General features: G+C 39.4%; 1 protein-coding gene and 1 long non-coding RNA gene across 3 annotated transcripts in view; both read left to right on the plus strand.

Moving 5' to 3' along the window:
• The window catches only part of LOC124777564 (phosphoribosyl pyrophosphate synthase-associated protein 2), a 77,596-nt gene that overhangs the window by 20,855 nt on the left and 31,258 nt on the right, over nucleotides 1–25,483 (plus strand). For both annotated transcript variants that reach the window (XM_047253020.1, XM_047253021.1), the window contains exons 5-6: nucleotides 15,389–15,567; nucleotides 21,044–21,319. In XM_047253020.1, the coding sequence (XP_047108976.1) occupies nucleotides 15,389–15,567; nucleotides 21,044–21,319 (455 nt within the window). The remainder of the gene's footprint in view (nucleotides 1–15,388; nucleotides 15,568–21,043; nucleotides 21,320–25,483) is intronic.
• LOC124777565 lies at nucleotides 21,351–24,490 on the plus strand. The gene is made up of 3 exons (XR_007015751.1): nucleotides 21,351–22,478; nucleotides 22,658–22,792; nucleotides 23,987–24,490. It is a non-coding gene; the product is annotated as an uncharacterized LOC124777565 (long non-coding RNA).

Below are 25,483 nucleotides of genomic sequence, written 5' to 3' on the forward strand. Positions count from 1 at the left end.
TTGTGAAAGAGGGCTGTATATGTCGAAGAGACCTGGAGACATCAGAAGGTTTCAGATTGATTATATAATGGTAAGACAAGAGATTTAGGAACCAGTCTTTCAATTGTAAAAGATTTCCAGGGGCAGGTGTGGACTCTGACCACAATTTATTGATTATGAACTGTAGATTAAAACTGCAAAAATGTAGGAATTTAGGGAGATGGAACCTGGATAAACTGAGGGAAGCAGAGGTTGAAGAGAGCTTCAGAAAGAGCATTAGGGAACGATTGACAAAAACAGGGAAAGGAATACATTAGTAGAAGAATGGCTAGTTCAGAGATGAAATAGTGAAGGCAGCAGAGGATCAAGTAGATAAAAAGACAAGGCCTAGTAGGAATCCTTGGATAACACAAGATATATTGAATTTATTTGAAGAAAGCAGAAAATTTAAAAATGCAGCAAATGAGGCAGGCAAAAGGCAGTTCAAATGTTTAAAAAATGAGATTGAAAGCAAGTGCAAAATTGCTAAGCAGGAATGGCTAGAGGACAAATGTAAGGATTTAGGATATTTCACTAGGGGAAAGATAGGTATCACCTACAGGAAAATGAAAGAGGCCTTTGGGGAAAAGAGAAGCAGCTGTACAAATATTAGGAGCTCAGATGATAAACCAGTCCCAAGCAAAGAAGGGAAAGTTGCAAGGAGTATTACAGGATCTATTCAAGGTAGATGAACTTGAAAGCAATACTATAGAAAGGGAAGTAGAAGTATCTATCTATCTATATCTATACTCCGCGAGCCACCTTACGGTGTGTGGCGGAGGGTACTTATTGTACCACTATCTGATCCCCCCTTCCCTGTTCCATTCACGAATTGTGCGTGGGAAGAACGACTGCTTGTAAGTCTCCGTATTTGCTCTAATTTCTCGGATCTTTTCGTTGTGATCATTACGCGAGATATATGTGGGCGGTAGTAATATGTTGCCCATCTCTTCCCGGAATGTGCTCTCTCGTAATTTCGATAATAAACCTCTCCGTATTGCGTAACGCCTTTCTTGAAGTGTCCGCCACTGGAGCTTGTTCAGCATCTCCGTAACGCTCTCGCGCTGACTTAGTGTCCCCATGACGAATCGCGCTGCTTTTCGCTGGATCATGTCTATCTCTTCTATTAATCCAACCTGGTAAGGGTCCCATACTGATGAGCAATACTCAAGAATCGGACGAACAAGCGTTTTGTAAGCTGCTTCTTTCGTCGATGAGTCACATTTTCTTAGAATTCTTCCTATGAATCTCAACCTGGCGCCTGCTTTTCCCACTATTTGTTTTATGTGATCATTCCACTTCAGATCGCTCCGGATAGTAACTCCTAAGTATTTTACGGTCGTTACCGCTTCCAATGATTTACCACCTATGGCATAATCGTACTGGAATGGATTTCTGCCCCTATGTATGCGCATTATATTACATTTATCTACGTTTAGGGAAAGCTGCCAGCTGTCGCACCATGCATTAATCCTCTGCAGGTCTTCCTGGAGTACGTACGAGTCTTCTGATGTTGCTACTTTCTTGTAGACAACCGTGTCATCTGCAAATAGCCTCACGGAGCTACCGATGTTGTCAACTAAGTCATTTATGTATATTGTAAACAATAAAGGTCCTATCACGCTTCCTTGTGGTACTCCCGAAATTACCTCTACATCTGCAGATTTTGAACCGTTAAGAATGACATGTTGTGTTCTTTCTTCTAGGAAATCCTGAATCCAATCACAAACCTGGTCCGATATTCCGTAAGCTCGTATTTTTTTCACTAAACGTAAGTGCGGAACCGTATCAAATGCCTTCCTGAAGTCCAGGAATACGGCATCAATCTGCTCGCCAGTGTCTACGGCACTGTGAATTTCTTGGGCAAATAGGGCGAGCTGAGTTTCACATGATCTCTGTTTGCGGAATCCATGTTGGTTATGATGAAGGAGATTTGTATTATCTAAGAACGTCATAATACGAGAACACAAAACATGTTCCATTATTCTACAACAGATTGACGTAAGGGAAATAGGCCTATAATTATTCGCATCTGATTTATGACCCTTCTTGAAAATGGGAACGACCTGCGCTTTCTTCCAGTCGCTAGGTACTTTACGTTCTTCCAGCGATCTACGATAAATTGCTGATAGAAAGGGGGCAAGTTCTTTAGCATAATCACTGTAGAATCTTAAGGGTATCTCGTCTGGTCCGGATGCTTTTCCGCTACTAAGTGATAGCAGTTGTTTTTCAATTCCGATATCGTTTATTTCAATATTTTCCATTTTGGCGTCCGTGCGACGGCTGAAGTCAGGGACCGTGTTACGATTTTCCGCAGTGAAACAGTTTCGGAACACTGAATTCAGTATTTCTGCCTTTCTTCGGTCGTCCTCTGTTTTGGTGCCATCGTGGTCAATGAGTGACTGAATAGGGGATTTAGATCCGCTTACCGATTTTACATATGACCAAAACTTTTTAGGGTTCTTGTTTAGATTGTTTGCCAATGTTTTATGTTCGAATTCGTTGAATGCTTCTCTCATTGCTCTCTTTACGCTCTTTTTGGCTTCGTTCAGCTTTTCCTTATCAGCTATGATTCGACTACTCTTAAACCTATGATGAAGCTTTCTTTGTTTCCGTAGTACCTTTCGTACATGATTGTTATACCACGGTGGATCTTTCCCCTCGCTTTGGACCTTAGTCGGTACGAACTTATCTAAGGCGTACTGGACGATGTTTCTGAATTTTTTCCATTTTTGTTCCACATCCTCTTCCTCAGAAATGAACGTTTGATGGTGGTCACTCAGATATTCTGCGATTTGTGCCTTATCACTCTTGTTAAGCAAATATATTTTCCTTCCTTTCTTGGCATTTCTTATTACACTTGTAGTCATTGATGCAACCACTGACTTATGATCACTGATACCCTCTTCTACATTCACGGAGTCGAAAAGTTCCGGTCTATTTGTTGCTATGAGGTCTAAAACGTTAGCTTCACGAGTTGGTTCTCTAACTATCTGCTCGAAGTAATTCTCGGACAAGGCAGTCAGGATAATGTCATAAGAGTCTCTGTCCCTGGCTCCAGTTCTGATTGTGTGACTATCCCATTCTATACCTGGTAGATTGAAGTCTCCCCCTATTACAATAGTATGATCATGAAACTTCTTCACGACGTTCTGCAGGTTCTCTCTGAGGCGCTCAACTACTACGGTTGCTGATGCAGGTGGTCTATAGAAGCATCCGACTATCATATCTGACCCACCTTTGATACTTAACTTAACCCAGATTATTTCACATTCGCATTCGCTAATAACTTCACTGGATATTATTGAATTCTTTACTGCTGTAAATACTCCTCCACCATTGGCGTTTATCCTATCCTTGCGGTATATATTCCATTCTGTGTATAGGATTTCGTTACTGTTCACTTCCGGTTTTAACCAAATTTCCGTTCCTAATACTATATGCGCACTATTTCCTTCAATAAGAGATACTAATTCAGGAACCTTGCCCTGGATACTCCTGCAGTTTACCAATATTACGTTAACTTTTCCTGTTTTTGGTCTCTGAGGACGGACGTTCTTTATCAACGATGATAATGTCCTCTCTGGTAAGCCGTCAGGTATTTTATCGTTTCGCCCAAGGGGGGGTCCCTCTAACCTAAAAAACCCCCGTGTGCACGCCACACGTACTCTGCTACTCTAGTAGCTGCTTCCGGTGTGTAGTGCACGCCTGACCTGTCTAGGGGGGCCCTACAGTTCTCCACCCAATAACGGAGGTCGATGAATTTGCAACCATTATAGTCGCAGAGTCGTCTGAGCCTCTGGTTTAGACCCTCCACACGGCTCCAAACCAGAGGACCGCGATCGACTCTGGGCACTATGCTGCAGATATTAAGCTCAGCTTGCACTCCGCGTGCGATGCTGGTTGTCTTCACCAAATCAGCCAGCCGCCGGAAGGAACCAAGGATGGCCTCAGAACCCAAGCGGCAGGCGTCATTCGTTCCGACATGTGCTACTATCTGCAGCCAGTCACACCCAGTGCGTTCAGTAGCTGCCGGAAGGGCCTCCTCCACATTACGGACGAGACCCCCCGGCAAGCACACCGAGTGCACACTGGCATTCTTCCCCGACCTACCCGCTATTTTCCTGAGGGGCTCCATAACCCGCCTAACGTTGGAGCTCCCTATAACTAATAGGCCCGCCCTCTGTGACTGTCGGGACCTTGCCGGAGAATCGGCCACTGGCCCAACAGGCGAGGCATCCTGTGGTGGCTCGGAAACGATGTCATCACCACTAGGAAGCACCCCGTACCTGTTGGAAAGGGGTAAGGCAGCTGCCACGCGGCCAGATCCCACCTTCGCCTTTCGGCCAGGCACGCGCGAGCCCACCACTGTCTGCCATTCACCCTGGAGTGATGGCTGACCGGTAAGATGCTCACTGCCGGAAGACGCAGCGACATCAGGGGTTCCATGTGATTCCAAGGCCACCGAAGTAGGCATAGGTCTCACCACAGTTGCCCCAACGCCACTACGAGCCGACGCCTGCGCCTCGAGCTCGATGAGCCTAACAGACAAAGCCTCCACCTGCCCCCGAAGAGTGGCCAATTCTCCTTGCGTCCGCTCACAACCACCACAGTCCCTACACATGACTATGTTTACCCTACTCTATACGGTGACAAATTCCCAAGATAATCTTCTGATGAGCTACTCTGATAATCAAGAAACACTCACTGAAATACGAGACGCGAAAACTACGCTAGGTTTTCCCAGAAAAACTATTTAAAAGCTAAGCGCAGCAAATAAGTACAAAAACGCTTTATACAAACAGTACTCGCTGCTGCTGGTGCTCTCGCTCTGGCTGTCACAAGACAACTGCTGATTCAAGTGACTAGTGGCTAACGGCCGCGAAACAAACAAAAGACGGTTTTAGGGCGCTTTCTGTTCTAAACGATCAAGAAAACACTAAGAAATCTAACACGAAAACTACGTAAAGTTTTATCAAGAACTGTTAGTTACTATGCAGAGCAGATAAACACAAATAGAATCCCTTCCTTAGTGGAAGGTCATAAACAAAATGCAAAATAAACGCTTTATACAAACACTACTCGCTGCTGCTGGTGCTCTCGCTCTGGCTGTCACAAGACAAGTAGATGAATAATTTGAAAAATCTCTGAAAGATTTAGGTCGAAACAAGAGCCTGAGAGTAGACAGTATTCCGTCAGAACTCCTAATAGCCTTGGGAGAGCCAGCCATGACAAAACTCTTCCATCTGGTGCGCAAGATGTAAGATACCAGTGAAATGTCCTCAGACTTCAACAAGAATGTAATAATTCCAATTCCAAAGAAAACAGTTTCTGACAGGCGTGAAAATTATTGAACAGTCAGTTTAATAAGTTGTGGTTGCAAAATACTAACACAAATTCTTTACAGAAGAATGGAAAAACTCATAGAAGCAGACCTCGGGGAAGATCATTTTGGATTCCAAAGAAATGCAAGGCAATACTGACCCTATGACTTATCTAAGAAGATAGGCTAAGGAATGGTAAACCTACATTTGTAGCATTTGTGGACTTAGGGAAAGCTTTTGACAATGGTGACTGGAATACTCTCTTTGAAGTTCTAAAGGTGGCAGAGGTAAAATACAGGGAGTGAAAGGCTATTTACAGTTTGTACAGAAACCATATGGCAGTTATAAAGAGTCAAGGGGCAGGAAAGGAAAGCAACTGTTGAGAAGGGAGTGAGACAGGGTTGTAGCCTGTCCCTGATGTTATTCAGTTTGTATATTGTGCAAGCAGTATTCAATCTGTACATTGAACAAGCAATAAAGGAAACAAAAGAAAAACTTGGAGAAGTAATTAAAGTTCAGGGAGAAGAAATAAAAACTTTGAGGTTTCTGAATGACATTGTAATTCTGTCAGACGGCAAAGGACTTGGAAGAGCAGTTGAACGGAATGGTCAGTGTCTTGAAAGGAGGATATAAGATGAACATTGACAAAAGCAAAACAAGGATAATGGGATGTAGTCGAATTAAATCAGGTGATGCTAAGGGAACCAGATGAGGCACTCTCGTGAACTTGGAGCATATTTTAACCACTCTAACACATTTTAAGATTGATGGGGGGTGCATTGTCTTACAGGAGGTACAAATTGCCTATGGCTGTTGTAGATAATGAAATGGATGCATGTAACCATACTGTGGTTTCTCTTATAGTAAGCTAGTGGGAAGTGATCTACATACATACTCCGCAAGCCACCGTATGTTGCATGGCAGAGAGAACCCTGTATCACTACTATTCATTTCTTTCTTGTTTTACTCGGAAATAGAGCAAGAGAAGAACTACTGTTTGTTTCCCCACCCCCCGTACAAGCTCTGATTTCTCTCATATCTTCATGGTCCTTATGCAAAATGTAAGGTGGTGGGAGGAGAATCATTCTGCAGTCAGCTTCAAATGCCAGTTCCCTACCTTTTCTCAGCAGTGTTTCACAAAAAGAATGCCTTCTCTCCAGGTATTCCAACTGGAGTTCACATATCATCTCCATAATTTTGCGTGTTAATTGAACCTTCCAGTAACAAATCTAGCCAATTGTCTCTGAATTGCTTTGATGTCATCCTTTAGTCCAACCTGACAGAGAGCCCAAAGACTCGAGCAGTACTCAAGATTGTGTCACACCAGTCTTCTGTACGTCATCTCCTTTACAGGTGAACCACTCTCCCAATAAACTGACATTGACCAATTGCCTTCCCAACTATCAGCCTTTTGTGCTTGTTCCATTTCATATCAGTTTGTAGTGTTTTGCCTAGATATTTAATCTACGTGGCTATGTCAGGAAGGAAACTACAAATGCTGTATCCAAACATTATAGGTTTGTTTTTCTTAGTCAATAACTTACATTTTGCTACATTTTAGAGCTAGCTGCCATTCATCACAAAAATAGAAATGTTATCTGAGTCAGCTTGTATTCTCCTAAGTCACTAAATTTCAACACTTTTCTGTATATCACAGCATCATCAGCAAACAACTGCAGATTGCTGCCAAATCATTTATGTATGTAAAGAATAACAGCAGTTCTATCACACTCCCATGGGGCACTGCTGACGATACCCTTGTCTCTGATGAGCATTCATTGTTGATGACAACGTACTAGAGCCTATTACTTAAGAAGTATGTGAGACACACTCATATCTGGGAATCTGTCAGATGCTTTCCATAAATCTAGGAATATACAAGGGTTTCCCAAAAAGTAATGCACCACATTTTTTTTCTTCAACAGCTCTTTATTGAACATAATGAGAATTACACACACAAAAGACTGGTGCTTTATCTACACATCCTATTTTTCCACATAATCTCCATCCCATTCTGTGGCCTTCCTCCAGCACAAAACAGGGGCGTGTATGCTCTGTCAGTACCATACTTGTCGTGGTGGTTGAGCCAGTGCTTCACTGTGTGGATCACCTCCTCACTGTCATCAAAAATTTCATCCACGAATGGCATCCTTTAATTGCCCAAACAAGTGGAAGTCCAAGGGGGCTGGGTCAGGGTTGTCAGGTGTGACAGCCATGGAGGGTCTCCCCAAATGCTGCAAATTGTGGAGCTCCATCGAACTGCCTTCTGATGACCTCATCCTCTGTGCCCAGCAACTAACTGTATTTCTGTTGACAGCAGATGCTCCATAGACTTTGCACAAGTGTTTGTGAATATTCCCCACAGTTCCTTTCTCTGCAGCAAGAAATTCAATGATGGTACATTGCTTATAACATACATCAGCTACAGACATCTTTTTGAAAATTTTAAGGAGCTACACTATCTGTCGAAAGTGATGGAAACTTGGCACACTCACTCAGAATACTTCAAATAATACATACGTATCATTTCATATTCATAGCATTGTTTTCAGCTAAGAAAAATAAATGTGTTGCATTACTTTCTGGGCAACCCTCGTAGAATCTGCCTGTTTTCCTTCAGCCATAATTTACAGGATACCATATGAGAAAAGGGCAAGCTGAATTTCACACTGGCGATCCTTTCTAAAACCATCCTGATTCATAGGCATAAGCTTTTCAGTCTCAAGGAAACCTGTTATATTCATACTGCAAATATGTTATAGTTCTACAGCAAACCAGGGTTAAGGTTATGGGTCAGTGATTTTGCGGTTGTGTTCTTTTATGCTACTTGTATATAGGGGTTAGCTGCGTTTTTTTCCAGTCACGTGGGACATTGCACCGCGTTACAAATTTGCGATTAATGCAACCTGAGTAAGGAACCAATGCAGTAAAGTACTGTTTGTTAAAAAGATTGGGATTCCATCAGGACCCTGCAACTTATTTTCTTTCAACTCTTTCAGTTTGTCTCTGTGCTGAGGATACTATTACTATGTCATCCATACAGGAGTCTGTACAGAGGTCAAATGACGATATGTTTGCAACAGTTGTCTTGTGTGAATGGTTACTTAAATGCAAAATGTAAAACTTCGTTTTACTTTTGCTGTTTTCTGTTGGTTATTAGCTGTAGATTAAAACTGAAGAAACTGCAAAAAGTTGACAGGAATGGGGGAGAGAAATACAGTAGAAGAAGAATGGGTAGCTTTGAGGGATGAAATTGTGAAGGCAGCAGAGGATCAAGTAAGTAAAAAGATGAGGGCTAGTACACTACTGGCCATTAAAATTGCTACACCAAGAAGAAATGCAGATGATAAACGGGTATTCATTGGACAAATATATTATACTAGAACTGACATGTGATTACATTTTCACACAATTTGGGTGCATAGATTCTGAGAAATCAGTACCCAGAACAACCACCTCTGGCCGTAATAACGTCCTTGATGTGCCTGGGCATCGAGTCAAACAGAGCTTGGATGGCGTGTACAGGTACAGCTACCCATGCAGCTTCAACACGATACCACAGTTCACCAAGAGTAGTGACTGGCGTATTGTTACGAGCCAGTTGCTCTGCCAACATTGACCAGACATTTTCAATTGGTGAGAGATCTGGAGAATGTGTTGGCCAAGGGCGGCAGTCGAACATTTTCCGTATCCAGAAAGGCCCGTACAGGACCTGCAACATGCGGTTGTGCATTGGTAGAGCCACGGGTCGTAACACATCTGAAATGTAATGTCCACTGTTCAAAGTGCCGTCAATGAGAACAAGAGGTGACCGAGACATGTAACCAATGGCACCAATACCATCATGCCGGGTGATACGTCAGTATGGCGATGACGAATACGTGTTTCGAATGTGCGTTCACCATGATGTCGCCAAACATGGATACGACCATCATGGTGCTGTAAACAGAACCTGGATTCATCCGGAAAAAATGACGTTTTGCCATTCGTGCACCCAGGTTCGTCGTTGAGTACACCATCGCAGGCGCTCCTGTCTGTGATGCAGTGTCAAGGGTAACCGCAGCCATGGTCTCCGAGCTGATAGTCAATGCTGCTGCAAACTTTGTCAAACTGTTCCTGCAGATGGTTGTTGTCTTGCAAACGTCCCCATCTGTTGACTCAGGGATCGAGACAAGGCTGCACAATCCGTTACAGCCGTGCAGATAAGATGCCTGTCATCTCTACTGCTCGTGATACGAGGCTGTTGGGATCCAGCACAGAGTTCTGTATTACCCTCCTGAACCCACCGATTCCATATTCTGCTAACAGTCATTGGATCTCAACCAACGCCATTAGAACTACTGACAGCCTTGGGAGAGCCAGCCCTGACAAAATTCTACCATCTGGTGAGCAGGATGTATGAGACAGGCAAAATACCCTCAGACTTAAAGAAGAATATAATAATTCCAATCTCAAAGAAAGCAGGCGTTGACAGATGTGAAAATTTAATAAGTCATGGCTGCAAAATACTAACGCAAATTCTTTACAGGTGAATGGAAAAACTGGTAGAAGCCAACCTCGGGGAAGATTAGTTTGGATTCCGTAAAAATATTGGAACACATGAGGCAATACTGACCCTACGACTTACCTTAGAAGATAGGTTAAGGAAAGGCAAACCTATGTTTCTAGCATTTGTAGACTTAGATAAAACTTTTGACAGTGTTGACTGGAATACTTTCATTCAAATTCTGAAGGTGGCAGGGGTAAAATACAGGACGTGTAAGGCTATTTACAACTTGTACAGAAACCAGATGACAGTTATAAGAGTCGAGAGGCATAAAAGCAGTAGTTGGGAAGGGAGTGAGACAGGGTTTTAGTCTATCCCCGATGGTATTCAATCTGTATATTGAGCAAGCAGTAAAGGAAACAAAAGAAAAATTCAGAGTAGGTATTAAAATTCATGGAGAAGAAATAAAATCTCTTGAGGTTTGCCGATGACATTGTAATTCTGTGACACAGCAAAGGACTTGTTGAACGGAATGGACAGTGTCTTGAAAGGAGGATATAAGATGAACATCAACAAAAGCAAAACGAGGATAATGGAATGTTGTTGGATTAAGTCGGGTGATGCTGAGGGATTTAGATTAGGAAATGAGATGCTTAAAGTAGTGAATGAGTTTTGCTATTTTGGGAGCAAAATAACTGATGATGGTCGAAGTAGAGAGGATATAAAATGTAGACTGGCAATGGCAAGGAAAGCGTTTCTGAAGAAGAGAAATTTGTTAACACCGAGTATAGATTTAAGTGTCAGGAAGTTGTTTCTGAAAGTATTTGTATGGAGTGTAGCCATATATGAAAGTGAAACATGGACGATAAATAGTTTGGACAAGAAGAGAATAGAAGCTTTTGAAATGTGGTGCTACAGAAGAATGCTGAAGATTAAATGGGTAGATCACGTAACTAATGAGGAGGTATTGAATAGAATTGGGGAGAATAGAAATTTGTGGCACAACTTGACTAGAAGAAAGGATCGGTTGGTAGGACATGTTCTGAAGCATCAAGGGATCACCAATTTAGTATTGGAGGGCAGTGTGGAGGGTAAAAGTTGTAGAGGGAGACCAAGAGATGAATACACTAAGCAGATTCAGAAGGATGTAGATTGCAGTAGGTACTGGGAGATGAAGCAGCTTGCACAGGATAGAGTAGCATGGAGAGCTGCATCAAACCAGTCTCTGGACTGAAGACCACAACGACAACACATTTTTTCCTACTTTAATCATTTTTAAAAATTTGTTGTGTGTTAACAATAATATTTTTGTTCTGTTTGTATGAAACATCAAATTGAGTTTTATTTATTCAAAACTAACTATGGTTTTCATAAATGTTTACAATATTAGTCTTCAGTAACAATGAAACACAATGTTATCCAACAATCAACAAAAAAATGTGACAAGCCGTCTTGTTTTCCATGTGTATTGTCAGTAATTCTCATGTTCATCTTTCAGTATATTTTCACAATCACCCTAATCACCATCAGCACTGCTTTCATATGCTTTTAGCCTATTAGCATTCTTTTTTTCTTCTCTGATCATTTTCTCTCTCATCACTAATTATAAAGTCAAAATCTGCATCTGAGTAATCATTTTCACCTTGGGTTTGTCACTGCTCTTCTGCAACCACTCTGAAATATTTCAAAATTGATATCACTGCACCATATTCCCTCATTCCTCTTGTAGATTTATGAGCACACACTGAAATTATCCATCATGGCATCTTCTAAAACATATGAAGAAAAAGATATAACAAAACAAAAGGAGTAATAAATTACATGTGAAACTAAACAGTCATTATAACATATTGAGCCTTTTCATGTGTAATATGAAATACTTGGTTGGACAGACATGTCCATATTTTGAAATTAGGGGTCCAGAAAAATGTACACACTCTTTGATACTTAATATCTTTGTAATAAAATGACATGTCATTGCAATTTTGCATGGTATCGTAGTTGAGTGTTTCCTCAACTGGCCTTGGTGCGTGTTTTCCAGCAGGTTGACAGTGCAGCATTGAATGAGGTAAAATTGTCATAGGAGCAGTGCAAGGCTGTATTGAAGTGGTAATGGAAGTACAAAAACATGATAGAGGTACAGTGACAATGGCATAATGTGTATGGAGCTCAGCCACCAACACGTACAACCATTTATCATATTGGGGATAAGTTTGAAGCTGATGGTACTATTCAGGATGTGCATAAGGAAAGGTCTGGTCGACCAAAAACATCAAGTAGTCCAGGTCACCTCAAAAGTCTGTGAAGCAGAGTGCACTTGAAACCGGGGTAAACCAATCAAGCTTACGACGAAATCTGAAGGCTGCAAAGTGGAAAGTGTACATTCCAAGATTGCTGCACGCTGTGAACGATGACGATCTGTATCGAAGAATGGAGTACTGTGAATGGTTTGAAGGCATGTTTCGAAAGAATGAACAGTGTACAGGTATAGTTATCTGGTCTGACAAGGCATAATTCAACCTGAATGATACTGTAAACTGCCACAACTGTGTGTACTGGGCTCCTGAAAATTCTCATGTTCATGTGGACAAACATTTTAATCTACTGGGTGTTAAGGTGCGGAGTGGTCTGTCATCGTGCAGTTTGATTGTCTCATTCTCCTTTGAAGGTACCATAAGTGGTGAGGTGTATCTTTATATGCTGCAAAAATAGATTTCACCTGCCATCTGAGAGGTGTTTGGAAATAAAAGATTTTACCTACAACAAAATGGTGTTCTGCCTCACTACCAGAGAGGTCTTGGAGCCTACTTGGATGAAAATCTACGTGGATGATGGATAGGTCGAAGAGGAGCTGTTGAGTACCCACCATGGTTTCCAGACCTTACACCTCTTGACTTCTACCTGTGAGGGCCCTTAGAAAATGAAGGCAGCTGCACAGAACGAGCCATGAGAAGCCATCAAGACATCCTTTGTGGCTATGACACTGGCAGCACTGACAGCCATAGATTGGTCAACAGTTCATTGGCATCGATGTTGTTTGGCTGCTAATGGGGTCACTTTGAATACGTAACACGTAAGGTAACCTCCTCATCCCCCTCCCCCCATGCTAGAATTGTAACAGTACGTTGCTTTGTTCCATTAATATTGACTATGAAAGTGTGTCTACATTTTTATGTACACCTCTGTACATACCTGACAACAAGAAGCCACAAATTGCAGTGCTTCTGCCATGTAAATGATTTGACAATGAGAGGGCAATGTGGAGGGGATAGGAACAGTTACACATTGTTGCCACATGACACATTTAAAAAAAAAACCCTAAGTGTCTCTCAGGCCAATGTTTCGGTTTAGTGATTAAATTCAGGGTGCACAACCAAAGATACAGGAACTTCACTCAAGAAAATGTTTCATCGTTCAACTTTTCTGCTAATATTTCACACTCTCTGCCCTTGTTTTCTGTAACATACTTCATAGGAAATTCATTTCACTGGATTGGATTTTACTCTCTTCTTTTTTTGTCGTTGTCAAGCATATGTCAACATAGGTGTCAGGTATGTCTTAACAGCTCTTCCTTACACTTCATTGACACCTCCCTTTCCCCTCACACACTGGTCAGAAGCAAGGCTCTGGTGTACACTTTTGCTAATTTCTGCCTCCATCCTTGCATTTTGCATTAACACACTACCTAGATTTTAAAGTTGTGCACGGTTTCACTATCCTGTTCTTTTTATGTTAATTCATCATTTGTCTTATCTGTCTCCTCTGGTTACCACCGGTCTTGCTTTTCTTCACACTGCATTTCATCTCATATTTCTTGATTTTTTAAAATTTTTTCATTGAAGATGTTTAATTGTTCTTGTACATCCTTACAGTTGGTTCCCCACAACACAGTATCATTGGCAAATAGCAACAACTTCTTCTTTCTTCCTCAATGAGCTTTTTTTGTCTCTTTCACAGTTTCATCCAACAACATAAGTAATAATGGTGAGACCACACATCCTTTCTTCACGTAACATTCCTAAACAAATGAGCCCTTCCAGCTTGGGTTTTGACACAGCTCAATCTTTGGTAATACATTTCAGTTGTTTGTTCTCCAACTCCTTATTTCTCCAAGGATTCCCATACCTTTTTTCTGAGAACCTATTCTGTGCTCTCACTGAGTCAAGAAATGTCATCGCCAAATCTTTCCTATACTCTCAATGCGTTTCCACCAACTGCCTCATAATAAAGATTGTGTTCTCTGTTGATCTGTCTTGTGAAAAGCCATACACTACTCCTCTCGTCACTAATCTTCCACTTTTTCCCTCAATCTTCTATTCGGTATCCTCCCCATTATTATTGCTACTTGTGATATTAGTGTTATCCCTCAATAGTTACCACATACTTTTCTGTCTCCCTTCTTGAACTACGGAATTATTATTCCCCTTCTCCATTCTTCAGGTATACATTTCTGAGTCCATATGCATTTTAGCAATCAATATAATCATTGCAGCCTAGTAGATCCAGCTGCCTTCATCGTCTCCACTGTTAATTCATCTGTCACAACTTTGTTTCCATTCCTGTAACTGCTAGTTCCACTTCAAATATTGTAATATCTTTCTCTTCTTCCAGGTCCAGGTTCCTCCAGCACCACTGTTTTTCTAGTGCCTTTTCATTGCTATTTTTCACATTTAGCTGTTTGTCAAAATACTCTTTCCATCTTTTCTGTATCTACTGTGTCTTCAGCTCTCCGCTTTTCCCTTTCACCAGCTGTGTTATTGCTTTCTTTCCTTGTACACCTTGTAATTCCATACTATATCCTTTTACCCCCATAACATCCTTTTCCAACTCTTGTGTGAACTCCTCCCAACTTTTCCTCTTTTCTTGTGCTATCATTTCCTTACATTTCCTTTTGATTTCTTGGTATTTCTTTTTACTTTTTTCCATTTTGCCTCTATTCCTTTCATGCCATGCTTCTTTCTTTTCTTTTACTGCTTCCTTCACCTTCTCATTCCACCATGGTCTCTCTGTATCCTTCAACCTTCTAGATTTTCTGCCACAAGTGTTCTCTGCAGAACTTAGATGCCTCTTTGAACTTATCACATTCCTTTTCCACACTTCCACAGACAGTGATTGGGATTTTAATCATAAGTAACTCCCTAAACTTTTGTTGTCTGTACCAACATATTAGTTATCATGTGATGTGTGAATGTCGGTGCCTATTTTTAGCTCTTCGCATAATGACTGACTTTTTGTTATGTTACGTAGTTGTAGTGATGCCCACATAAGTTTTCCGTATATGTAATTTCCAGGCTACTTTACTGCACTTTGAGTCATTACCTTGCTGGTGTCAATAATTTGCTCTACCAATGTGACCTTCATTGCCAGCTGCAAAATTTTATTGTATTCTGGTTGGATTTATTCTGTGTGTGTGTGTGTGTGTGTGTGTGTGTGTGTGTGTGTGTGTGTGTGTGTGAGAGAGAGAGAGAGAGAGAGAGAGAGAGCTCTATATGACTTTAATAGATGTAGGTATACCATTTGCTGAATTCTTTCACATAGAATTTTTGTTTGTCATTTGCAGGCAAGATGAGAAAGAGAGGATGTATTGTAAGCAAATTGTTGGCTAAGATGATGTGCAAGTCAGGTCTCTCACATGTCATCACAATGGATTTACATCAGAAAGAAATTCAGGGATTCTTTGACTGCCCTGTTGATAACTTGCGTGCCTCACCCTTTCTTCTTCAGTATATACAGGAATGTGTAAGTATCAAAATAGTGCGTATGGAAGTATTGGTGCTACTGATGTTTAAAATTAGAGATCTGTTGTGTGAGGGTCCAGTTTGTTGTATAATACACTCGAGACAATCTACCATTTTAAGATCATGCAACTCCTTCTCTTTATTGATCCCTGCAAACTTCCAGTATTCCACAATGTTATTAACTTGGTAATAGCTATTAACACCACAATTAACAGAAATGTAATTATTAGGTCTAACAGGATTTACAAGAAATATACAAATTGAGCTCTTTTCGAGCTCGACCGGCTCAAAAAATTCTCACAGAGAGAAATGAGTATCACTTCTCCAGTAAGTTCAGTATGCCAGTTATATTGTGTCTTTACACATGATTGCACACAGCCTGCATTTCCTCTTGGTGAATTGTCAAGACTTCTATCAGTAGGCTGGCACAAGCTGATACCGATGACTTGGCACATTACTGCACCTTATCTCAGAGGAGACCCTGGAACTCATAGATCGACGTGTATCACCAACAATAGTCAAATGTTTTGTTCAGGAAACTGAACATGTGCTTACTTGTTTGTACAGGAAAATGAGGCTAAGGGTTTGCACCCTTTGTGTATCTTTGTCACCTTACAGTGCCTCAGCCACCACAAATCAAATTACAGTAAGACATTTTTAAATAATTAAAAACATTGACTACAAGTCACCACGGTCTCCAGTATAGTGGAGGAGGATTTGGTTAACTGTAAGTTTTAGTTTAGTTTTTAGGTGAACTCCAGATTCATTTAAAATTATAATGTGATCAATGTAAGCATTTACTATCAAATATTATTATTTTCTGGAACTAAAGGAGAAGAGATACTTTGAAGATGACAAAAGGAAGTGAGCAGGAGATTTTACTTAAGTCTCCATGGAGACCCATGAACTGTTGGAATGTAAGAAAGGGAGAAAGCAGTATGAGAGCTTGAAATGAGAGAATCTAGTTGTGTTGGCAAGTATACGGAAAATGAACTCAATGGCAAAGGTTACTCAATATCTTTCAAAGGAAGAAACACATATAAATAATGGAAATGCGCCAGGACAATTTTGTATTGTGTAATGTAATTTTTAATCTGAACTACTATAAAAAGAAAAGTTGTTGTTTAACATTGTCACCAAAAATCATAAAGTTATTGACCAGTTTACTTCCAATTTTTACTTGCTATGTAATGAACATTCGGACCGACATTCCTTATATCTTTTTAATGTATATACTATATAAATATGTATGTAAGATACACAGTCCAGGCACTTCAATGTGACCACCACTTATGTTTGATGTCAACATGCAATAATCTCTCACAGCTGGCAGGTGACAGCACTAGCATTGGAGGGTATATAAAACGCATGTCGGAGGGGGGGGGGGGGAGACGCAGAAAACAATGCAGTTTTCATAATGTGGAAATAGAGTGATTTATCTGACATGAAAAAGGACATGTACATTGGCTTTTGGGCCAAGGGTGGAAGCACTTCCAAAATGGCTAAGTTTGTAAACTGTTTGCATGCCGCTGTCGTTACACGATACTGTGCATGCAAAACGGAACTATCTAAAATGCATCAAGGCAGCTGCGGTGCACAGCAGGACATAGATGACGGGAGTAAATGATGATGTACAGGCTAGGTGTACGACTGTTGAGCAGCTGACCACCCAAATGAGCCAAGGGGCTACGAACAGTGTCTCCTCAATGTTTATTCAGCAAACATTGCTGTATATGGGCATCTGGAGAAGTTTCATCACTGATGTTGACTGCTGTTCATCATTGATGGAGTCTGGAATTTAGATGCCAGTACAGCAACTGGACATCCACGGATAGCCTTTTTAGATGGATCACTTTTTGTGCTCTGGATGGGTGGCTGTTGGCATGTACAGTGTGAAACATCTGAAAGCAAATGGGGTGGGAGCATTATGGTCTGTAGAATGTTTTTGTGGTATTTCCTGAGTGATCTCGTCATTCGCAAAAGGCACAGTGAACCAAAACAAATAAGCATCTTGTGACGAAGCATGCTGGGATAATTTTAATTCCCCTCTTGTTTTACCATCTGCCTCCTCAAATTCATTTTGTTACTTTTAACTATTTGCCCTTAACATACATGAGCATAATCTGCATTTTCATAAAAGAGAAAGATTGGCCCTCAGTTTTAAAGAATATAACACCAGATCTAATTTTGTGCTTAGTTTTATGTGTGTAATTGATTTTCTAATTTATTTTGACTATTCCTAGTTAGTATCTTTCATTATAGGATGAAATCGGTAATTGTTTCACAACTTAAATTGCATTGTTGACATATAAACAAATATAAATTCTGTACTAATTATAAACATTTGGAAGACAAACTAATAGTAATTGTGAAGTATCTATTTGGCTCTATTTGAAAACATGTTAACAAAACCAGCCCTGAATTAATTCGTAAGCTAATGGTTTTGTCAAAGTATCGTTTGCATAGCTATATTTGTTAATTTCATGATTTAAACAAATAATTCGGATTAACTCTTGTAGTAGAAGAAACTGTTACAGAGGAATTTTTTGATGTATTCAGTTAATTTAATGAGTTAAATTTTAATTGTAATTTCTGTAAATTTAACTTTAAACAATGTGTAGTTTTAGTACTTATTATTGGGAGGATATAGAAGGGCCCGGTTTTTGGTCATGAATCAGTCAGTCCATGGTCGAGTTTCAGATGAGTAACCTGTGCTGGTTAGAACAACAACAATGCTTCAACTTAACAGTGTAATAAGTGTTGAACAACTAGGCCATGTGTAGAAACCATGACAATGTCTGCTCTGTACAGACCTGATTATTCTTCAAGAACTGTGAACTTTGTGGTTAGGTTTTTACTGCTCATAGATGTTCAACAGTAAACTGTTGTTGCAGTATGTGGAGGTTCGCCCGCAAACTATTAATGAGGCTTATGGAAAGTTTAAACAATATTGCACTGGCTATACATATATAACGGTGTATTATTGGGGGATTGTGCAAAGTGGAAGTAAAAGTCAGTGAAACATAACTGTGCATCTGTCGGCTACATTATTTACAATAGTCAGCGTCCAGATTACAAACCCCGTTTTTCAGCCAGTGTAGCAATGCCACATGTCAGCACTGAGAGCAACAAATGAAGAAATAAAGCAGGTGCAACCGCTACAATCTATTCTTGGGAACCATGTCCATCCCCTATATGCAGTTTGTTTTTCCTCAGCACAGTGACATCTACCAGCAGGACAGTGCAACATGTAACACAGCTTGCACTGCATGGTTGTGGCTCGAAGAACACCTAGGTGAGTTTACTGTACCCCCCTGGCTACCAATCCTCCCTGGATCAAGAATCTGTTGTACCACCTAGATCTGGCTGTTCATGCCTTAGATTCTCAACCAAGAAACTTAGTGCTACTGGCGAAGGCACCTGGCTCCAAGTCCCTGTCAGACCTTCCAGAACCTAATTGATTCTCTTCTTGTACATCTTGCAGCAGTCTGTGCTGCAGAAGGCAGTTATTCATGCTTTTGACAGATGGTTGCATTAATGTGACTGAACAGTGTATGAAGGGGAAAAGTTCGTAAATGATTTTCAGCAAATTTTTACACAATAGTCTAATGAACATTCAGATGGAGATAAGTTCTATATGTAAAGCAAAAAATAAGTAAATTTAAATATCTTGGAGAAACTGCATGACAAAATGGACTAGAAGAATCTGCAGTAGGTGTAAAAGTTAATAAAATGGAAAGACCATACAGTTCGACAAAGAATTTTTACAAAAAGGAATATGTACCCAGAAAAACAAAATGGTATACTACAGTGATATGACTATAATGTTTATAAGAATGTGAATGCCTAATGATGAGCTATAAGCTGGACAAAAAGACAGATTATCAGAAAAATAATGGGTGCAATACAAACTACAGATGGTTGGCAAATAAGAAATAATGATGAGTTCTACAAAAATTATAGAGAAAATATCAGAAGTAATGGCTAAGTGAAAATAAATCTTGTTTGTACACATCTACCAAATGAATGAGAACAAGCTAACAAAACAATTATTCTTGTATTCATGTTAGAAGAAATAGACAGTAGCAGTGATTACAGAAATAAGGAAATAACTAAAAAGAAATCACATCAAAGAATCTGAAACCTTTTTAAGAATAAATTACTAAATTTAGAAGGGTTTCAAATAGAAGAAATAAGAAATAGAGGACAGCATGGACAGAAGAAAGAAAAAGATAACATTGGGTGAAGATGAGAGCATACTAAAACAACAGGAAACAACAAAGAAAGAAAATGAACTGAAGTTATTATGTGACCCTAGTTGGTCAGTACAAATATAAAAAAAAGTTGTTTCCAAAAATGTCAGGCTTCTTGACCTGGTTTTCACACTTAACTCTAATAAATCTTTGGATGAACGTAGGCTGTATATTTTTCTACAACAACAATGTACAGGTTTTCTGTTAAAACTAACTGTGGGAAAGAAAATGGTGTACTATGAGCTGTGAAAATGAGAGGCTTTGTTTTTTATCTCACAGTCAGTTTTTAATTACAATAGCAGAACATTTAAACCATTGGATGAACTTTCTTTCATATATATTCTTTCTCATTATATATATTAAAAAAAAAAAACCACTTGTATACTCAACACTGTCATGTTTTGGTTTCTTCTCCACAGTCTGTTTTCCCAGAGAACAGGAAAGTCGTACTTTAGAACACTACTACAGCATTTGAATTTGCAGTAACATAGTGTATACTGTTAGTTTTTGATAATTTAATTTACATATTTTTGTTGTTCTGAAGCCATTTACTCTGCCATGTCGTAGGTTTGAAGATCCAGATTCATTTTTGAATTTTACACGAATAGATACGGAAGTTTTCATGAAATTACTCTGTATTATAGAAAATGATGTCTGTAGGCAAGATATGAACAAGGCTCAAGGTCAGAGTGAGGGAAGAAGAGGAGATGGACAGAGAGGGGAGGGAGGTAATGGACGTAGAGAGGGGAGAGGAGGAGATGGAGGGGGGGAGGGGAGGTTAGGTCATGTTTTCAATTCCCACACACATTTAGCAATTGCGAAGCATTGTCAGGTTTGCTAGTATGTTTATTACTTCCTTTGGAATTCAGTGGATTCTTTTTAACAGTACAGTTACTAAGTGGCAGTTCCTCTAGTTATTTCAAGAAGATTGGTAGAAAGTAAGAGGAATGAAAGGTGTTAGACATCCATAATCCATAGAAAGTTAACTGTAACTCTCTGTATACATGGAAGAGGTTAAGTGGAAGTGGCTTCCTATTGCTTGGAGCAGTATGTAATGTATTATCATGAACTAGTCAACACAAAGATACAAAATTGTTTGATATGTACAGTGTATGATGAAAAGAGCTGTGCTAGTCAAATACTGATGAAGCTTTGTTATGCTGGTACTCACTTGCTCTTCCTTGGAGGACATTCTATGATTGTTAAGTCTGGCTGGTTTTTCAGATACCTGATTACCGCAATGCCGTGATAGTGGCTCGTAATCCTGGATCAGCAAAGAAAGCAACATCGTATGCAGAACGTCTGCGACTAGGCATTGCAGTCATTCATGGAGAACAGAAAGAAGCAGAAAGTGATATGGTGGATGGAAGATATTCTCCTCCAACTGTTCCTCGATCTCGCACAATGGATGTTGGTGTGGGAGTACCTGCCCATCCGGCCAAGGAGAAGCCTCCTATAAATGTAGTGGGTGATGTTGGTGGACGAATCGCCATCATGGTGGTGAGTATCATTTGCAGGTTCCACAGATTACTTGCACAATGTATGATAATAGCATGGAATGTCTGAAGTTGCAGTATATTATATTAATTTATGTTTAAATATGGCATCATAATATGATATCTGTATGAATTCACATAACAGAAGATAATCTTGAGTTTAATTACAGAAGTAATTATATAATAATTTTGCACTAAAAGTATGATTAGGCCATACTGGTTGGTGTGTGAGGTTTTATGAGATATGGGATTAAAACCAAGACGTGCTACCATGCTTTTCCTGTGTTACAGAAAGCTATCGAATTTTGATTATGTATTACAGCCTGATGTTGTGATGATGTCGGTTCGTTGGAGTTTACGTTAAATTGATACAAATGAAATAAAACATGAATTTTAATATATTTTATCAAACAGGGTGGAAATTACACAGGATGTGATGATTCAAAACTATTTTAAAATTTAAGGTGGTCGGAGACAAGTAAGATTCATAGCAAAAATAGGCACAAAGCCATAAACTCATTAGGAAAGAAATGAGTTTGTTTGTTTCAGGCATTGTGCTTTTTTTTGCTCTGAATCTGACTAGTCTATGGTAACTTGAAATTTTAAAATAGTTTCAAATTGTCACATCCTGTATAATTTCCTCCTTGTTTGATAAAATGTAATAAATTTAATTTTTAGTTCTATTTGTATACACACGTGCGCGCACCAGCGCGCGCGCGTGCCCGCCCGCACACACACACACACACACACACACACACACACACACACACACACACACACACAGAGGACCAAATTAAGCAACGAATTTCACGTGTTATTAGAAAATGCATTAGCATGGCGTTCCGATGCAATGTGGTGACTTGATGTCCACCATGCTGCTAAACACCTAGAAATGGTGTGGCCTGTGTATACAGTATGTGTGCCTAAACATAGTCCTCTACCACGACAGCATGTCCCAGTGGCAATTTTCAGCTACAGCCACACATGAACTACACAGTACATACGAGTTCTCATGATGGGTGAATGTAAACTAGCTGCTTTAGCTTCAGTAGTGATTCCTGATAATGAGAGGAGAAGAAATGAAGAAGACTGTGGACACAACAGTGGATTAAATGGTGCAGTGCTCGGACAGGAACATCGAATATGCAGTACAGTAAGCTGAGGTATGTATAAACAAAGATTGTTCATGATTCAGTTTCAGTCTTCCAGCATATTTTCAGTTTAACTAGTATGTTGAATATTCTTCAACCTTAGTGTATACTGTTAGTTTTTGATAATTTAATTTACATATTTTTAATATACTGAATTTTGTTGTTCAGAAGCCATCTACTCTGTGTTATAGGTTTGAAGATCCAGATTCATTTCTGAATTTTACACAAATAGATATGGAAGTTTTCATGAAATTACTCCGTATTATGGAAAACGATGTCTGTAGGCAAGATGTGAACATGAGGGAGTCGATGAAACAAAGAGATAGGTATGTATCTCTTAGACAAATGACCATACTAGCAAGAAGTTCCTGTGTATAATTTCTGTTCACTTTCTTTTATATATTTCTGGCCACTGATATTCCAGGCACTGGTCTATTCTACTAGAATTTCACCCAACACCCCATCACTGATAATATGTGATACACTTCAAGCAGGTTTGAATAATTTCAGAGATGAGAGCGTAAAGGTATATGTATCTAGCAGGTGTTTGTATATCCACAGATTTTGACTAGCTATGTGCTCTTATTATGCAGTTTTGACTAACAGCTGGAGAAGTTGTGAGATGTAGATCAAGCTGTTGTAATTTTTTCCCTAATCAGGTGCTGCAGCTGACAATAGCAATCTAATTTGGAATCAGTTTAATGTATTGTTGTTTCTGATTGTTTAATGGCATTAAATAAGTGCTAAGGGTACTGCTAAGGTAAGGGTCATCAACTGCAGTATCATGGATGCAAGTTACACAGCGGAAGCAATCTTCCCCCAGATTGCACTTTTCATGGTTTAAGTGCTATATATGTACATAATATGTATTTGTTTGGGACTGATTTTCTGAATTTACTTTGCAGTTTTAATTTTAAATACCACTCAGGCTTTTACCACAACCAGGATTTGGGGGAGGGGGCACTCTCACAATCTTCTTTTCTCATGATTCGAGTGAAACAGCATTCATGAAAATTATGTTGAGCTGGAAACATTTCACAAACCTCCATTATTTTATGTATTTCATTTGTGTAAACACTGGACTCGCATTCGGGATGACGACAGTTCAATCCCGCGTCCGGCCATCCTGATTTAGGTTTTCCGTGATTTCCCTAAATCACATAAGGCAAATGCTGGGATGGTTCCTTTGAAAGGACACGGCCTATTTCCTCCTCCATCCTTCCCTAATCAGAGCTTGTGCTCTGTCTGTAATGACTTCATTGTCGACTGGGTGTTAAACCCTAATCTCCTCCTCCACCTCCTATTCACATTATGAATTATCTCTTTAAATGAGAGTTCCTGTGCTGTGATCCAAACTTTTGCAGTTCTGTTAAATAACATTAGTTATAGACTAAGGATAATAAGTTTACATTTCATTTCATAGAAACTGTTCAAAATCTATCTCATTGTATTCAAATATGGAACTTTACAGCTGCTCCTGTAGTGGCACTTGAGTAAAAAACATTTATATCTTGTTTCAGGTTTCAGCCTCAGTTAGTGAGTGGGTAAACATTGCCCATTCATTTAATATGTTTTTGCAGTTCCCTCATTGCATTGGTGTTATTCATGGGAAAAAAGTGACTTTCAGGGCACCGAGGTCAGAAGGTGCCTGTTTTAGATATTATAAAGGGAACAACAGCATTACGCTGCTTGCAATTTATATATTGGCAGAAGCATAGAATTGTAACAAACTGAATTTGCCAGGACCAGAGAAGACTGAGTGTTTTAGTGTTTCAGAACTGTCATATGAACTGTGACTGATGATGTGTTTGTATTGGAAGAGTACATGATGGAGTATCATGAAAGAGATATCTTAAAAGAGAAGAGCGTTTTCAGTTAGAGACTGACCAGGGCTCTGCAACAGGAGAGTGTGGATGTGAGGAGACTGAACTCTGGGAAACTACACCACCTTCTACAAGGCAGATGTTCAAACAATGTTAACTTGTAATGAAAGCCCATTGCTCGTGGTGAAATACATGTAACAATAAATTGATTGTGCATCAAAATAATTTTGTCTTAATTGCATTTCTAAATCCTTTTGAGAACTGAAACACCTCAATTCTGTCCCACTATTGATGTGTATTATGTTTTGTACGTAATGAATAACCTCGTAAAGAAATATCATTTGACTCCATAGCAGTTGCCATATCTAAGCTCAGAGGAAAAGTAAGGAAGTTGAAAATAGTTTGTTTGTATTAAGCATCCAAACTCTGACATTCAGATAATAATAAATAATTTACATTAGTTCATAACATTTGTGTTGCATAGATCACGTTCCTGATAAACATCATGATGTAGACTCTATGAATTGAACAAACATAGGACAACCATTAAAAAAATAAAATGAGAAAAATATTTATATGGCTCTAAGCTGGTCATTTATGGGTTTTTCTCAGTGTAAATGACTTATTTTTATTCTGGATTTCTTCTAACACATAGGAGATATTCAGGAGGAACATTTTTAACCTATATTTGAAAATGCTTCTATGTGGCAACATTTTATTTCCATGTGTAGATTGTCGAAGAGTTTGTAGCTGTGTATTTCACTTTTTTCTGAGCATTAGATTCAATAAAGCACAATGCAGATCATTTTTCCTTCTGATTTAGTACTTCCAAATATCTCTATCACTCTTAAACTCAGATGGATTGTTGATTACAAATTTTATAAGTGAATAAATGCACTGTGAGGCTGTATTTAATAATCCCAGTTATGATGTCCGCAAGGTGTATGTATGTAAACCCCACAGATAAATCTAATTCTTTTGTACTATGAATACTTTTTGCCTATGTGACAAGTTATCCCAGAATATATACTGCAAGAGGTAAATGAATGCAAATATATTAACTTACTGACTTTTATATTCCCGAAGTTGGTAATTATTCTTATGGCAAAAGCAGCTGAACCTAGACATTTTAGTGGGTCTGTGGTATGGTTTTTCTAGCTTGTTTTCATAAATATGCACACTTAGGAAATATGT

The sequence above is a fragment of the Schistocerca piceifrons genome, chromosome 2 (assembly GCF_021461385.2).
Source record: "Schistocerca piceifrons isolate TAMUIC-IGC-003096 chromosome 2, iqSchPice1.1, whole genome shotgun sequence".
NCBI lineage: Eukaryota > Metazoa > Arthropoda > Insecta > Orthoptera > Acrididae > Schistocerca > Schistocerca piceifrons.